Source organism: Microcaecilia unicolor, chromosome 5 (genome assembly GCF_901765095.1).
Source record: "Microcaecilia unicolor chromosome 5, aMicUni1.1, whole genome shotgun sequence".
NCBI classification, from domain to species: domain Eukaryota; kingdom Metazoa; phylum Chordata; class Amphibia; order Gymnophiona; family Siphonopidae; genus Microcaecilia; species Microcaecilia unicolor.
In genome coordinates this window covers 233,422,837-233,440,719 of record NC_044035.1, presented here as the reverse complement: position 1 = coordinate 233,440,719, position 17,883 = coordinate 233,422,837, and the positions used below count along the sequence as shown (strand labels likewise).

General features: G+C 44.9%; 1 protein-coding gene across 1 annotated transcript in view; it reads right to left on the bottom strand.

The window, feature by feature from the left end:
* Positions 1-7,708: 7,708 nt before the first annotated feature.
* CD58 (CD58 molecule) overlaps positions 7,709-17,883 on the bottom strand; it is a 246,053-nt gene continuing 235,878 nt past the window's right edge. Inside the window, exon 8 of the mRNA XM_030203880.1 lies at positions 7,709-9,180. Coding sequence (XP_030059740.1) covers positions 9,152-9,180 — 29 coding nt within the window. The 3' untranslated portion in view covers positions 7,709-9,151. The remainder of the gene's footprint in view (positions 9,181-17,883) is intronic.

The following is a 17,883-nucleotide window of genomic DNA, read 5'->3' as shown; positions in this document are numbered from 1 at the left end:
AGAAGACAGAGCTGGAAATTACATCTGATCTCCCATACTACTGGAACACTCAGATGGTCAACTTCATTTATTTTTGTTACATTTGTACCCCACACTTTCCCACTCATGGCAGGCTCAATGTGGTGGGCAATGGAGGGTTAAGTGACTTGCCCAGAGTCACAAGGAGCTGCCTGTGCCAGGAATTGAACTCAGTTCCTCAGGACCAAAATCCACCACCCTAACCACTAGGCCACTCCTCCACAGCATTTATCTGCTGCCATCCATTAACCATTAGCAATGTTACCTTACCAATTATTTAATGACAACACAGTGTGCCTTCTTGCACTGAAACTTCAGTAGAAACAATTCTCACATATGTGATTGTCTCTGGAAAAATGTGACTAAAGTTTATTGACTATTCTTGTTTTACAACCACTCTAAGTGGAGAAACAGTTGATCCTTATGAGCTTCTGCAAAGAGGAGTTCAAAGAGTAGGGTGGGCTGGCTCTTCCAAAAAACCAAGGAAGACGCTTGCTCAAAAAAGGTAATCTTTATTGGAAATCATCAAACAACTCTAATGGCTCAACACAGCTGCCGTGTTTTGGCGCCAAAGTGCCTGCCTCAGGAGTCTTGAGATGTTTGTTGTATAATGGTATGCAAAAATTTCCAAGATCACATTCAACCTTAAGTGAACAAAGTACGTCCAAGATGTAGAACAGAGCATTAAACTTCTCTCCCCTATGGCCTTTCCCTCCCTGAGTGCCTCTTTTGCTCCTTCATGATATAACAGTCCCACTGATTCCCTAACTGACTTTCTGCTTCTGATGTACCTGAAAAAGGTGTTGCTATGAGCTTTTGTCTCTGCGGCATTTTCTTCATATTGTCTTTTAGCCTTCTTTATTAATACTTTGCATCTAGCTTGACAGTGCTCATGTTGCCTTCAGCCACCGATGCCAGGACTTCTCGCACGTTCTTTAAATTAGTCCCCTTATTTTCTGTTACTCTGTTTTATATGTTCCATCTTTGATTACACTTTATGCTATCAAAATGTTTATTGTGATGTTATTGTATATGAATATTTTTATGTAATTGTCTATTGCCTATGTTTGACTTCTTCTAGTGCATCACCTTGAGTAAATTTCTTCAAAAAGGCGGTAAATAAATCTCAATAAATGAAAAAATATATAAATATCTGGGCCCCGGCACTGAATAATCTGGTGCTAACTCCCAGTGAGCTGGCTGCCAGAGTTTATGCGGGTCCCTGCCTATATTGAGCTGGCACCCGCCTAAGATACTTGTGAGTCCCTGTTGAATATCCACCAGGACTTGCATAAGGGCTACAGGTGCCCTCTGCTCCACTGATTGCTCCCTCCCTGCCTTGTGATGTAGATCCTCCCCTTCTTCCCACTGCCAATGTCAAGAAAGGTCTGCTTGAGCCCCCTCCCGTTCCCATAGGCCCCCCAGGACTACCTTGTTGAGTCCTGGTGGTCTAATGGGGTCATAAGGGCAGAAGCGATACCCACTCACTTCTGCCCATCATGGCTCCCATTACAAAATGACTGCTGTGACCTCTAGTGGCAGCTTTGTGGTACTAGCAAGTACCACAAGATTGCTTCTCAAGGTTGCTGTAGCCATTTTGTTACAGGATTCTCAGTGGGCAGGAGTGAATGGGCATTGCTTCTATCCTTGAGACCACACTAGATCACTAGGATTGAGCCAGCCGGGTTTTACTTCCATTGCTTTCAATGGAAGTAATTGAGCTAGCCGGGTTTTACTTCCATTGCTTTCAATGGAAAGCAATGGAAGTAAAACCCGGCTGGCTCAATCCGTCCTCCTTTTTCTGGAGCCATATGGTAACCCTATAGACTAGGACTCAACACGTAAATTCGGGAGGGGGGGAGGAAGCACCAGGAAGGCATATGTTGCAACCCAGAAGTTAACCAGGCACTGGCTAATATTCAGACCGGTGGCTGATTAGCTTTACAACTGAAATTAAGACAGCTTTTTTGCTGTCCTAACTTTTGCTGCTTACTTAACCAGTTAGCAATCTGAATATGGCTGTTAGCCAGTTAAGTCCCAGCTCCTCCCAAGCTCTGTCCACAGATCACCCGAGCACCAGTTGGACAGTGCAGGGATGGTTTGTGATGATATTCAGCAGCACTTTCTTAGTTAAGTACCTGTGGTAATGTGAGAAATGGCAAAGCTTGAAGTCCTCATAAAATACAAATGGAGGGCAGTGCAATGTCAAAAGGAAAGGCTTTATTCTGTACAAAAAGGGAAATAAACAGGTCTGTTTCCTCCCAGGCTTTTCACTCTCAATAAAGTCTCTTAAATATAATCCTGGAACTTTGTCCCTGACAGGTTCCACATTTCAATAAGGACTACTTTCCCCTCTTGGTTCAGGGCATCACAGGGTAACTATACAGTCACTTCTTAAATTAGGCTCTTGTAGTCTCTCTCTTATACACTCCACAAGATTAGTTAACATTCACTCTCTTAGCTCTGAGGTTCAAGGAAGCTTCTCCTATCTCAATGAAGCTTGACCTGCTGGCAATAAGAGGATTCTGGGAGTCCTTTGCACTCAGGTTCCCACTCTCTCTCTCTCTCTCTCTCTCTCAGAAACCTCTAAATCAGGGCCTCTATGAACTGTTCTGGCTCAGGGAATTTAACCTCCTCCTTGCCTGAGTCCCGTCCCTCTGACATGGCAGGTTTAGCGTCACTTGTTGTAAGGCTGAACTATAACCTCAGTGAGGGAGTGTTTCTAGGGATGCCTGACACTATGCCATTAACGCCCTCCCTGATAGTACTGCTGAATATCAACACTTAGGCAGTCACAAGAGATTTAACTGGATAGGAGCTTCTGAAAAAGGCTTACCGCAAGACGAGCTACAGTATTTACATGTGCTATTTATTTTTTGGAGGGGGTGTGGCATAGGCAGGGAATGGGTGTAGAAGCGTTATCCAGCTAGCATGCTCACATTACTGCTAGCTATCTGAAAATGCACGGTTAATGTGGGAGCCTCATACAGAGGAGGTGATAAGTGCTCCCACAATAATTATTTTCAGTTGTTGCATGCTAATGATAACATTAATATATGACCTGAAAGTCTAAAAAAAATCAAAAAAGTCCTATTTTACTGTCACAATAAAAGTGGGCTTAATGCACATAGGATGCACTAAGCCCACTTTTTACTATAGCTTAGTAAACAGGTCCCTTTATGTTTAATTTGGGATAATGTGATAGCCATGTTAGTCCACTTCAAAGGGTAATAAATAATAATAAAACAAGAAAATAAGAGTGTCTGAAATCTAATCAGTAAAAGGTATTATCTTATTTTCCATTTTGTTTCATTTTTATTTATTATATTTTTAATGTAGCAATTAGAATGTCATTTTTGAAATGTACATTTTTATATTTTGCAAATATGGAGGGACATGCATCACGCTTCCTATTTGTCTGGTATTGCACTGTATGCATAGTCTGGCTCATTAAGGTTTCGGTTTAATTTTTGCATATATTTTCCTATTGTTAGTTTGTAGTTACATATTCTATACTTGGTAAGGGTTTATCTGTGGTTTGAATGCACAAACGAGGCCAGGTATAGAATGTCTGTGTAGCTTTTTTAGTTTTCTATTAGGTGTACTGAGTTCTAGTCCCACTGAAATGTTTATGGTTTCCAAGGTAGGCCCTTGTAGTGTGACTCTAAAGATCCTGATTGACTTTTCATTCATAAAACACCCAGTACTGGATTTGGATTTAGCTCATTCCTTTCTCAGTTGCAGCCCTACTTTGACAGGGATACCAAAAATCAAGTTGAAACATCAAGAAGCCAGACACTGCATGCAATGCAGTACCAGAGAAATAGAAAAAGATTCATTTGCCCTTGTGCTGTTTAAATATAAAGACAGCAGATGTCAGGCTTGGCACATGGAAGGGGGGGGGGGGGGGGGGGGGGGGGGGGGGGGCAACTGTGTAATTTCCCTGAGGCCCAGGCCAGAGGTGATCCCAAGCGCCCCTGAAGCTGAAGAAGACACCCATCTCTAACATTGATCTCTTTCTTTCAGCTTCCTTCTTTTCCTTTTTCTGTTTCTCAATACAGATTTCACTCATTCTTCTTACCAACCAGTCCTCAATACCCCTCTTTGTACCTTCATCTCTTTCCTTCACCTACACTCCTATTCCCCATCAATCTTTCACTAGCTCCCTCTTCTCTCTCTCTCTCTCTCTCCTCCTCCTCCCCAGGTCCAGCATCCCATTTCTTTCTCTCTCCAATTCAGTGTCTTACATCCTGCATCCCCTCTCTGTCTCACAAGTCCCTTAACTCATGTTCAGCATTCAGTCTTTTTCTCCAGTCCCATCATCCCATGTCCACAGCCTCTTTTCTGTCCCCTAAGCCCATGGCCATCAATCCTTCTCTGCCTACCTAGTTTTCTACCCTTACAACCAGCATCCCTTCTTTATCTCCCTCGTTCCCTACCCCCATGCCCAGGATCCCTTGACTCCCTAATCCCCTACCTCTATGTCCAGCATTCCTTCTCTCTCTAGTCCCCTGCCCCTATGTCCAGCATTCCCTCTCTGCCTAATTTCTTACCCCATATGCAGAATTCCTGACAATCTCGCCCTAGTTCCTCCCACCCATGTGGTCTAGCATCTCCTTTGTCCCTATTTGTCCCTCTTATGTGGGTCAACATTTGCCCCCACCTGTGTCCCTATCCCCTCCCAGCCACAGCATTAGACCATTTTTCTCCCCTTATCCCATCCTACCATCTGCCAATATCAGCACTCACTGTGTCTCTCTCCCCCCCCCCCCCCCCCCGTCTGTCAATCTATTCCCCTTATGTCCAGCATCTTCTTTCTGTTTCATCCCCCTACCCTGTGTCCAGCACCCCCATCTCTCTCCTGTCATGTAATTCAACATCTCTCCTTAGTCCTAATCTCTCCAACATGGTCCTTCGTTTCCCTTTTCTCCTTCTCCCTCCAGCTCCAGTCAGATCTCCTTGCAGCCCTATGCAGTCTAACTTCTCCCTCCCTACCACAGCTCCTCCTGCTTACCTGTTGGTCTGAGAAGACAAGAAAAATACGGTGTACCGCAAATAGGAATGTGCATTCCACATGGCCCATGGAACCTTTTATGGCCCTTAGAGCAGTGAACTCTCTCACACTTTCCAATCCCATGAGGTGTGCGAGTTCCTGCTTGTTGTGGGCTGTGTCATTTTCTTGTATTATCTTTGAGTTACTGTGGGCAACTTGTACAACATGAACAGTCCACTGCTAACTGGTGAAGGATTGGATCCAGGGAAGTTGGGGGGGGGGGGGGAATCTTCATTTTATCTTTGCAAGAGAGGAAGAGGGGCAGACACACTACAGCTCTGGCTATCTGCACTTTTTTGTCAGGCTAATAGTGAATCATGTGTGAAGAAAGACACTTTCTCCACTGTGAACTGGGAGGGGAAGCAAACATCCCATGTCTCATGGAGCAAATGGAAAGATTTAGGGATATCTGTAATGCCCAACTAGTTCTATTGCTTACTACTGCAAATATCTTGACCCTTGATTATATTACACTTTAACAAGGCTAAACCAGTGGCATAGTCAGAAGACAAGTTTTGGGTGGGCTAATAGAAGGGCACAACACATTTCCTCTGCATCTCCCATACTCCCCCATTAAACTTAAAAATCAAATACCTTAGCTGGTACGTATCCCCAAGCCCACTAGCTAAAGACATCCTTGGCTTGAACCCCCGGGCTCATAACGGTAGCATTACCAGCAGTGATCCCAGCCACTGATGCCAGCACACTGTGCATGCTCAGTTCTTGCATATGAATTGAGCATGCACATGGTGCTGGCATCAGCAGCTGGCAGCACTGCTGCTGACTGCCATGGTGCTCTGACAGCCCAGGGGTTTGAGCTGAGGATGTCTTCAGTTGGCAGGGCTTCATGGTTCCTAGCAGCTACACCAGTGGTGTGTGCTGCTGCTGGGTGGGCCTGATTCAAAAGTGAACAGGCTGAGGTATACCGGTGGCTACCCCCCTGAGCGAAATACTCCTAATCTTCAAGCACATAACAGGTCACAGAGAATCTAAGCTGCTGGACAGAGATTCTACCCAAGGATCGTGTAACAAGTAACTTGAGTTTAAGAAATGGGGGTTTCGCAAGCTCTATCCTTGGCACTGGCCATTGGGTCTAGCTTCTAGACTATCCAACACAAAAGCATCTCTGCAATTAAAACAGTGCTTTATCTTCAGATATGACTTTTATAAAAGTGGATGCAGTATGTTTATGCTTATCTGAGAATTTGATATGTTTAAACTTATGAATGTACAGCCTACAACATGGATGCTTACCCAGACTGCACTGAAGCATTCCCAGGACCATGGTTAGGGAGAGGTCTGTCGTTACAAATATACTTTTGAAAATATGAATCTATGCATGTAAAATTCACCCATACAGTTTGTGCATGTCAGAACAGGTATGTATATAAGTTGTATGAATTTTAGTTTTGAAATTTGGGAAAAAAGTATACATATACATTTTACACACATACAGTTACAAAACTGTCTCCAGTGAATAGACAGAAGTTATATCTGCTTTACATTCATTAAAACAGTGGTTGATGTACATATTTTGGTCATCTTAAAAACCAGACTTAATATAGTTTCCAGAGGATCAAGTTTGGGGATCTCTAGCCAAGAGGTAGAAGGGTGATCAATATGTAACCTCTTTGAGCTGCCTCTCTGGCAGCTCCAGAGTGGTGATCCACAGGAAGTGAACACAAAAGAAATACCTTCAGCACCTCAAATACTGATTTAAAGGGTAATTTTATAAAGCATTTAAAAAAAACATGTAAAGCATGTTTTACACACAGAAAATGGCTATTATAAAATTGAACAGATGCATTCACGCCTACAAGTATGTGTACCAACAGGTCCATTTAAGTGAACCATATGTAGACATTCCTGGAGGTGGAGTTAGGGCAGAGTTGTGATGTCCATGATTATTTTTTTGAATATGTACATATACACACGCACATAGCTGCACCTACTTTGGAGTAGGTATAAAGTTGAACGAGAACATGTGTGTACTACTGGGTGCTTATGTTGCCTTTCTAAAGCAATCCCAAGATTATTAACACTATCCAAAAAAGATGAATATCTATACACCAATAATCTTAAAAAAAAATCACACAAAGTCATGAATAGGGTTCTCAAATAATATTTAAATTATGGTGACCCATCAAATAAGCACCCTATTATTTCAAATTACAATCATCAGCCCACAACTGTAAATATTGTACTATTCTCCCATTGGCTGTGCATTACTCATTTAGTGTAAAAAATACTGAATGCTGAAACCACATTTTTAGAGTAACAAATACTTAGCTTCTCAATGAAGTTAATCACACAAAAACATATCACCAACATCATCGCATTTTGGGGCCCTTTTACAAAGCGGCGGTAAGCCCAATTTAGGGTTACCTTGCACCAATTTGGAGCTACCGCCGGCCCAATGTGGATGCAAGTGGTAGTTCCAGCCCCAGTGTGTGCCATTTCCCATGCTCGAGAAAATAGGGCTCGATTTTCTTGCATGGTGGTTACCCAGCGGTAATTGGGCAGCGCCATGTGCTACCCGGTTACCACCAGGTTAGCGCAGGAGCCCTTACCATCACCTCAATGGGTGGCGGTAAGGGATCCCCCCCACATGGCCATGCAGTAATTACAATCTTACCACATGGCCATGGATTTTTGCAGCCTTTTTACCCACTGCAGTAAAAAGGGCCTAAGCACACGGCAAAAACAGCCCTTTTTACCGCTGCTTGGTAAAAGGACCCCTTTAAGAAGCACTTTGTATCAGCATATCTGCCTAGAAGCAACAGGCAGTGAAGAGGAGTTGAATTCAAGTTGAAAAGAGGTATCTCACCCTGATGCAGGGCGCTGCTTGAAACATGATCTTCACTATCAATTGTAATGCTCTATTACGTATTGTGTTGACATTGTAAGTAGTACACCATGCCATACTCTGTAGTTTCTGAATATTTTTACTGCTGTAATTGCCTATTGTTCATGTTTACTGTACACTGCCTTGAGTGAATTCCTTCAAAAAGGCAGTAAATAAATCCTAATTAATAAATAAATGATCATGTTGGTGATATAATCATATAGGATTTCATTGAGAAGCTAAGCATAGGGTGATTGAGTTCTGTGATCTCCTTATCATTTACATGATGGTCCACCATAATTCAATTATTATTTGAGAACCATATTCAAGATTTTGTGTGGAATGTTTTGGAGATTGTTGGCCTTTATAAACAGGCATATTTTGGGGCCTTTTTAATAGTACCCTGTTATAAAATTACCCTCATAGAGCCTCAGCAGATCACATAAGTTAGGTGCAGCTCCCCGCTATTCAGTAATACTGTACACATCTTTAGTGAACGCCCCTGACCCGCCCATACCCCTCCCATGGTCTCACCCCTTTTGACTTGTACACTATAAGATTTGTGCGCAGATCTTTCTAGAATAGCATTTAGCAAGATGCACATGCGAATAAAAAATGTTGCCAATGAATGCCAATAATTGATTGTTAACACCCAATTAGAACTAATTGGCTCGTTAGCCAACTTAGTTGCATGTACCTCTCAGGATAGCGAATAATTTTGAGTGCGGAAATTTGCATGCCATTTGTAGAATTTCCCCATTTGTGTACAATGAACTTATCACCTTTTAAAACCTATGCAGAGATGTAATCAAGAAATTTTTCTGTACCATGTGCTTTTTGTACAACAAGAAAAAGCATTCATCTTGTTACCATATAATTTCTCTCCTCTCAACTTTCTGTTTTTCAGAGAAAAGAAACCTGGTGTTGTATGCTTTTTCTCTGTAGAATTTATGGCCTTGACTTGATCTTGTGATCTCTGATCTTTCTGGCACTCATTAACTGAGAAGCAGTTTCTTCATCAAGTAATATCTCATGAATATGTTTTCCAAAGATTCTTTGAGTGGAACAGGAACAAAGTTTGTTTTACAAGACTTAGCAGCCGACTTTGCCTTTCTTCTCTTGCACATCCCTTCTGTATAGTCTCTTCCCTTGTGCTGCTGTGTCATTCCCCATTGGTCTTCATGGTTGACACCTTCCCATGCCCCAGCCACGTGGGATGGGTTTTAACTTTTCTATCATATCTTGGTCCTGTGAGCAAAAATCACTGTTGGGACAAAATAAAAAAAAAATAGGAAAATAACATTGGAACCTATTTGGTGTGCTCCATGAAGACCATCCTGTTATCTCCTCCCCTCTCACCATAGGACCTTGAACGTATCAACTGATCTTGCTAGTTCAGCCTTACACATACAAGGATTTAAAAAAAAAAAAAAAATCCACTATTCTTCATTTGTACTGTTTCCTGTATACTTAGGAAATGTTATTATCAACTAGTAAAAAAGGCCCGTTTCTGAAGCCAAGGAAACGGGCCCTAGGCAGGCAATTCCTCCCCCCCCCCCCGCGCTACTGCCCCCTCGCCCCCCCCATCGGCGAACCTGTCGCCCCCCCCTGTACCGCTGAAAACCGCCCCCCACCGCCGTTGTGTACTATCTGTGCTGACGGGGGACCCAAACCCCCGTCAGCCGAAGTGTTGTTGTGTCCTTCGCGTTCCTTCCTCATCTTCTCTGGAAGTTCCTCTGCGTGCGTCGTGCGTCTGACATCAGACGCATGCAGAGGAACTTCCAGAGAAGATGAGGAAGGAACGCGAAGGACACAACAACACTTCGGCTGACGGGGTTTGGGTCCCCTGTCAGCAAGGTAGTACACAACGGCGGCGGGAGGGGGCGGTTTTCGGCGGTCCGGGAGGTGAAAGGTTCGCAGGGGGGGTCGAGGGGGCCCTAGCGCGCGGGGGGTGACAGCTGATTCTGAGGCAGGGGGAGGAGTGGGGAAACACGCTGTGCGTGTTTCCCTACTCCTCCCCTTGCCTTGGAATCAGCTGTCACGACGTCAGTGACGTCAGTGCTTGTCTGCCTAGCAGACCACCTCCAGCCTAGGGAGCTACGGTCCCAGGCACAGAACGTTGGAGGTGAGAATTATTATATAGGATAAGAAGTTCACTTTTGCATTCTAATGAATAGTAGGCATATCCCAATTTTAGCCTCATCTCAACCTCTAACTCTTGGCCATCTTGCAAACATATCCTTTATCCTAGGAAAGGAGGAAAGTGGTGACAGATCAACTTACATTTCAAAGTAATGGAACGCAAGATCCACAGTGAATGGAGCGTTCAATTCAGGGTCTGAGAATGGATTTTTTTTTAGAAAGAAAATGTCATAATGGTAGATACAGAGCTCCCCCTAGTGGTAATTGGCAGATTCACTACTAACTTCTATCTGATTTTAAAAGGATATTGAAAGCCGATAAGCAACAAATATTTTTGGTGGACAACTAGCATTTTCTTTTTTCCTTTTTGTTTTGTGGAAGACATCTTGGAAATGAAAAAGCTTGTGGGTATGGAATTGGATTCTAATCCCCAAAGAAGGTTCTGAAGGATCAACTGGTTAAACGTACTATTGCTTCGAGTCTTTTTATAGACAGTCTATAGCTATCCAATTCTCCCCCCCCCCCCCCTCCAGTGCAGAGACTGTGATAAGGTGCAGCCAATGAGAAAGTTATTCTAGTTAAGGACAGGAGGGGCTAAGCTGCAATGCTGAAAGCAAGTGAGTTCTGCATGGGGCCTTAGAAAGAGGCAGTGGAACCAGTAAGTGTCCTGGGGTGAGGCTGGGGGGCTGTTAAGAATGAGCAGCAATATAAGAGGAATGGGGAAGTGTAAGGGGTCTACTGCTGCAGGTTTTGAAAAAAATTCTAGCAGTAAATGCAAAACTTTACATGAGTGGGCAGAGCTGTTTGGGGAGGGGGGGGGGCACTTACTGAATGAGCAGCAGATACAGGACAGCACCAGAGGAGAGAGTGTATCTGTTGGAACAGTAAGAGTGTGTGTATTAGCATGCATGTGCTTCAAGAGAGTGCATGCATATGAATGTGTGTATGCCTCAAGAATGGAGTGCGCATTCATGTCTAAAGCAAAGGTTTTCAACCCAGTCCTCGGGGGGCCACCCAGCCAGTTGGGGTTTTCAGGATATTCCCATTGGATTTAATGGGGATATCTTGAAAACTCTGATCGACTAGGTGTGCCTCGAGGACTGGGTTGAAAACCTATGGTCTAAAGAGTAAGAGTACATGCAAGTGCGTATGTGACTGAAGAACAAGAGAGTGCCTGTGCATGTACACATATAGCCTATATACCATCCTGGAGACCCAGGCCAAACATATTCCGCGAATTAGAAAAGAAAGACGGCAGTCCAAAAGACAGCTGGCGTGGTTGAAAAGTGAGGTGAAGGAAGCTATTAGGGCTAAAAGAAACGCCTTCAGAAAATGGAAGAAGGAACCGTCTGAAAAAAACAAGAAGCAGCATAAGGAATGTCAAAGCAAATGCAAGGCGCAGATAAAGAAGGCCAAGACGGATTACGAAAAAAAGATAGCATTAGAGGCAAAAAACATAGCAAAATTTTTTTTTCGGTATATTAAAAGTAGGAAGCTGGCAAAAGAATTGGTTGGGCCGCTGGATGACAGAGGGGTAAAAGGGGCGATCAAGATAAAGACGCAGTGGAGAGATTGAATGAATTCTTTGCTTCTGTCTTTACCGAGGAAGATTTGGGTGGGATACTGGTGTCGGAAATGGTATTTCAAGCGGACGAGTCGGAGAAACTTACTGACTTCACGGTAAACCTGGAGGACGTAATGGGGCAGTTCAGCAAACTGAAGAGTAGCAATTCTCCTGGACCAGATGGTATTCATCCTAGAGTACTGATAGAACTGAAAAATGAGCTTGCGGAGCTACTGTTAGTGATATGCAATTTATCCTTAAAATCGAGCGTGATACCGGAAGATTGGAGGGTGGCCAATGTAACGCCCATTATTAAAAAAGGTTCCAGGGCAGATCTGGGAAATTATAGACCGGTGAGTCTGACGTTAGTGCCGGGGAAAATGGTAGAGGCTATTATCAAAAACAAAATTACAGAGCACATCCGAGGACATGGATTACCGAGACCAAGTCAACACGGCTATTGTGTGGGGAAATCTTGCCTGAGCAATTTACTTCAATTCTTTGAAGGAGTAAACAAACATGTGGACAAAGGGGAGCCGGTTGATATCGTGTATGTGGATTTTCAAAAGGCGTTTGACAAGGTACCTTATGAAAGGCTACAGAGGAAATTGGAGGGTCATGGGATAGGAGGAAATGTCCTATTGTGGATTCAAAACTGGTTGAAGGATAGGAAACAGAGAGTGGGGTTAAATGGGCAGTATTCACAATGGAGAAGGGTAGTTAATGGGGTTCCTCAGGGGTCTGTGCTAGGACCCCCTTTATAATATATTTATAAATGATTTAGAGATGGGAGTAAGTAGTGAGGTAATTAAATTTGCTGATGACACAAAGTTATTCAAAGTCGTTAACTCGCGACAGGATTGTGAAAAATTACAGAAGGACCTTATGAGACTGGGAGACTGGGCGGCTAAATGGCAGATGACATTTAATGTGAGCAAGTGCAAGGTGATGCATGTGGGGAAAAAAGAACCCGAATTATAGCTACGTCATGCAAGGTTCCACGTTAGGAGTTACGGACCAAGAAAGGGATCTGGGTGTCGTCTTTGATAATACACTGAAACCTTCTGCTCAGTGTGCTGCTGCGGCTAGGAAAGCAAATAGAATGTTGGGTATTATTAGGAAAGGTATGGAAAATAGGTGTGAGGATGTTATAATGCCGTTGTATCGCTCCATAGTGCGACCGCACCTTGAGTATTGTGTTCAATTCTGGTCTCCGCATCTCAAGAAAGATATAGTAGAATTGGAAAAGGTGCAGCGAAGGGCAACTAAAATGATAGCGGGGATGGGACGACTTCCCTATGAAGAAAGACTAAGGAGGCTAGGGCTTTTTAGCTTGGAGAAGAGATGGCTGAGGGGAGACATGATAGAGGTATATAAAATAATGAGTGGAGTGGAACAGGTGGATGTGAAGCGTCTGTTCACGCTTTCCAAAAATACTAGGACTAGGGGGCATGCGATGAAACTACAGTGTAGTAAATTTAAAACAAATCGGAGAAACTTTTTCTTCACCCAACGCGTAATTAAACTCTGGAATTTGTTGCCAGAGAACGTGGTGAAGGCGGTTAGCTTAGCAGAGTTTAAAAAGGGGTTAGACGGTTCCTAAAGAAACAAGTCCATAAACTGCTACTAAAAGGACTTGGGGAAAAATGCACAATTCCAGGAATAACATGTATAGAATGTTTGTATGTTTGGGAAGCTTGCCAGGTGCCCTTGGCCTGGATTGGCCGCTGTCGTGGACAGGATGCTGGGCTCAATGGACCCTTGGTCTTTTCCCAGTATGGCAATACTTATGTACTTATAATAAAACGCACCTCCAACATTCTGAAGCTGACTGCATGGCTGAGGCATTCCTGCTCTCTGTATCCATCTCCTGAATTGACATCACATACTTCCAGGTTCGTCACAAGCAGAAGTGAACAACCACACGAGGTTTCTCAGCTTCAGAATGTTGGAGGTGCATTCTATAAAATAGGATTGGTCAGTTCCTTGAAGCACAGCTAGAGCTCAGCGTCCTGCACAGTAACGCTCAGACACCAGAGAGAGAGAGCGGGGGGGGGGGGGGGGGGGGGGGGCTGACACCAGAGAGAGGGAGGGAGGGGGGGCCTGACACCAGAGAGGGGGGGAGGTATCTCTGTCACACACACTCTCTCTCTCACAGTCAATGTCTTTCTCTCTCTCACTCTCACACACTGTCTATCACACACTCTATGTCTCACACTTTATCACATTCACTCTCTATGTGTCACACAGTCACTCACACACTCTTGGTCTCATACACTTAGTCTCACAGAGTGTCTCACACACACACTCTCTCTCTCACACACACTGTATATCTGTGTGAAACACACTCTCTCTCACATATGCACTTGCACACACTCTCATTTTCACACGCACACACTCTCTCACAGACACACTCGCACCCAGAATCACTCTCTCTCTCGCACACACACACTCGCACATTCACTCTCTCTCACACACAGTCACTCTCACATACACTCTCTCAAACATACACACTCCGAGGAAAACCTTGCTAGAGCTTGTTTCATTTGTGTCAGAAACGGGCCTTTTTTTACTAGTATACAGTGGTGGAAATAAGTATTTGATCCCTTGCTGATTTTGTAAGTGTGCCCACTGACAAAGACATGAGCAGCCCATAATTGAAGGGTAGGTTATTGGTAACAGTGAGAGATAGCACATCACAAATTAAATCCGGAAAATCACATTGTGGAAAGTATATGAATTTATTTGCATTCTGCAGAGGGAAATAAGTATTTAATCCCTCTGGCAAACAAGACCTAATACTTGGTGGCAAAACCCTTGTTGGCAAGCACAGCGGTCAGACGTCTTTTGTAGTTGATGATGAGGTTTGCACACATGTGAGGAGGAATTTTGGTCCACTCCTCTTTGCAGATCATCTCTAAATCATTAAGAGTTCTGGGCTGTCGCTTGGCAACTCGCAGCTTCAGCTCCCTCCATAAGTTTTCAATGGGATTAAGGTCTGGTGACTGGCTAGGCCACTCCATGACCCTAATGTGCTTCTTCCTGAGCCACTCCTTTGTTGCCTTGGCTGTATGTTTTGGGTCATTGTCGTGCTGGAAGACCCAGCCACGACCCATTTTTAAGGCCCTGGCGGAGGGAAGGAGGTTGTCACTCAGAATTGTACGGTACATGGCCCCATCCATTCTCCCATTGATGCGGTGAAGTAGTCCTGTGCCCTTAGCAGAGAAACACCCCCAAAACATAACATTTCCACCTCCATGCTTGACAGTGGGGACGGTGTTCTTTGGGTCATAGGCAGCATTTCTCTTCCTCCAAACACGGCGAGTTGAGTTCATGCCAAAGAGCTCAATTTTTGTCTCATCTGACCACAGCACCTTCTCCCAATCACTCTCGGCATCATCCAGGTGTTCACTGGCAAACTTCAGACGGGCCGTCACATGTGCCTTCCGGAGCAGGGGGACCTTGCGGGCACTGCAGGATTGCAATCCGTTATGTCGTAATGTGTTACCAATGGTTTTCGTGGTGACAGTGGTCCCAGCTGCCTTGAGATCATTGACAAGTTCCCCCCTTGTAGTTGTAGGCTGATTTCTAACCTTCCTCATGATCAAGGATACCCCACGAGGTGAGATTTTGCGTGGAGCCCCAGATCTTTGTCGATTGACAGTCATTTTGTACTTCTTCCATTTTCTTACTATGGCACCAACAGTTGTCTCCTTCTCGCCCAGCGTCTTACTGATGGTTTTGTAGCCCATTCCAGCCTTGTGCAGGTGTATGATCTTGTCCCTGACATCCTTAGACAGCTCCTTGCTCTTGGCCATTTTGTAGAGGTTAGAGTCTGACTGATTCACTGAGTCTGTGGACAGGTGTCTTTCATACAGGTGACCATTTCCGACAGCTGTCTGTCATGCAGGTAACGAGTTGATTTGGAGCATCTACCTGGTCTGTAGGGGCCAGATCTCTTACTGGTTGGTGGGGGATCAAATACTTATTTCCCTCTGCAGAATGCAAATAAATTCATATACTTTCCACAATGTGATTTTCCGGATTTAATTTGTGATGTGCTATCTCTCACTGTTACCAATAACCTACCCTTCAATTATGGGCTGCTCATGTCTTTGTCAGTGGGCAAACTTACAAAATCAGCAAGGGATCAAATACTTATTTCCACCACTGTATATATATTTTAATTTGGATTTTGCTCACACCTTTTCAGCAGTAGCTCAAGGTGATTTACATTAAGGTACACTAAGTCTGCCTGAAGAGCATGTGTGTATGTGCATATTTTTATGTCTGTAGTGAGGATAGTCTTATTTAAAAAGAGCTTCTTTGTGAAACTTTGGCCTTCTCTGACTACAAATATTGGGGGGGGGGGGGGGGGGGACAGATGGGGTGGGTTTACACTAGGCCACCAGGTCCCAGTGTTAAATTAGGGAGTCAGTGGGCTCACTGGACCACCAAGGTATGTGTAATCCGTTGGGTTGGTCGTGAGCCCTTGGGCCCTGGCCGAGGCCAGCAGGGCGCCGACCCAGGCCAAGGGGAGACCGACCTACCACCGCACACCCCAGCTACACAATACCCCCTAAGCTACCCCTCCCCACAGTCCCTCAGGAAGAAGGGAAATAGGCATACAGGCGGGCCTCGCGGCCGAACCGGAACCCACGCACACAGAGCCACTCGTGCGAGCCTCACGGCTGAACTGGAACCCAATCACACACAGGGAGGGGTGAAAGAACCCAGAGGGCCCCAAGATGCCAGACACACGCTGAACACCAGCAATAGGGCAGAGGGGGAAACAAAGGACCAGAGTGGGCCACGCCCACGCAGGGGACTAGCGCAGGACAGGGGAACTAACACAGCAACCCCCCCCCCCCCCCACCAGGGTAGGAGCCCCAGGCAGAAGCCAGAGGAACCAGACACAAAAGGAAGGCAGAAAGCCTTTGCCTCAAACCCACTGTAGACAGAGGCACACGGAACACAAAGGGTTAAGCTTGTAGAGCCAGCAGAGAGAGAGAGTGCCATAAATCAACAAACAATCAGAGAGAACGCTTCCCCGAGAGGGAGTGGGGCCCATCCAACAAACACACTGGCAGAGGCAGGAATACAATACACACAGTACACAAAGGGTGAAACTCACTGAGCCAGCAAGTCGGGACACTGGGAAGAGAAATCCTTAAAACAAACAAACAAAGGAGAATGCTCTCACTCAGCCCAGAGCCCCGGAGATTGAGCAATGCCCAGCCCCCACTAAACAAACGAGCAGCTGACCCTGATTACAGAGCTACACACACACACACACACACACACAGCAGCAGCTAACCCAGAGGGAAGGAAAAGAATACTCTAATACAACACAGATCCCTGTCAGAACCTAGAGCACGTTCTGAGAGAAACCTATCAGGCTTTCCTGTTACCACCAAGTAAGTAACGCAAAAGCAGAGAAACTCTTCAGCTGCAGGCTAAAGTACTATCCCCTGACGTCAGCACAACCCCTGGCAGCCAATCAGAAGAGACGTCCCCCCTCCCCCTCAGCCAAACCGGCAGAATCATAACAGTATGGAGGTTGGGAGTCCATCGAACCTGCCTGGATGTTTTCAAGTTTGGTGGGGGGGGGGGGGGGTAGGAGGATCATCTGGATCCCTCAGGAAGCTGTCATTTGGCAGTGGGGGGTTCCACTGGAGCACCAGGGTTTTTCTAAAGTTTGGGGTGGCTCAGTCTTGGGGATAGGGGGCTGCATCACCAGACCTTCCTGTCAGTGTCTGAGCCAATCTGCACTCAGGCACTGACAGGAAAGTAGTACAGGAACCCCAACAGCTCCGGTGCTATCATTAGTTTTCTTGCCTGTTTCCCATTGGCCCATTTTCACAGAATAGCTAATAAGCTCGTTTTAATACAAGTAAGTTCATTAGTTTGGGACTTTTGGTCACAGCTTCTGTCCACAGTAAGGGCAGTGGCCGAAAGCCTCTGTGCATTCCATGGAAAAAAATGTTTTATTTAGACTCGCTAAAACCAGTCTAAATGAAACATTGCAAGCCTGATTTACTTTGAGCATCGGGCCCCAAATCTGAAGAGGGCAATGAGGACCAAAAAGGAAGCTCTCTGTACAGGCATAACATAGTAACATAACATAGTAGATGACGGCAGAAAAAGACCTGCACGGTCCATCCAGTCTGCCCAACAAGATAACTCATATTTGCTGCTTTTTGTGTATACCCTACTTTGATTTGTACCTGTGCTCTTCAGGGCACAGACCGTATAAGTCTG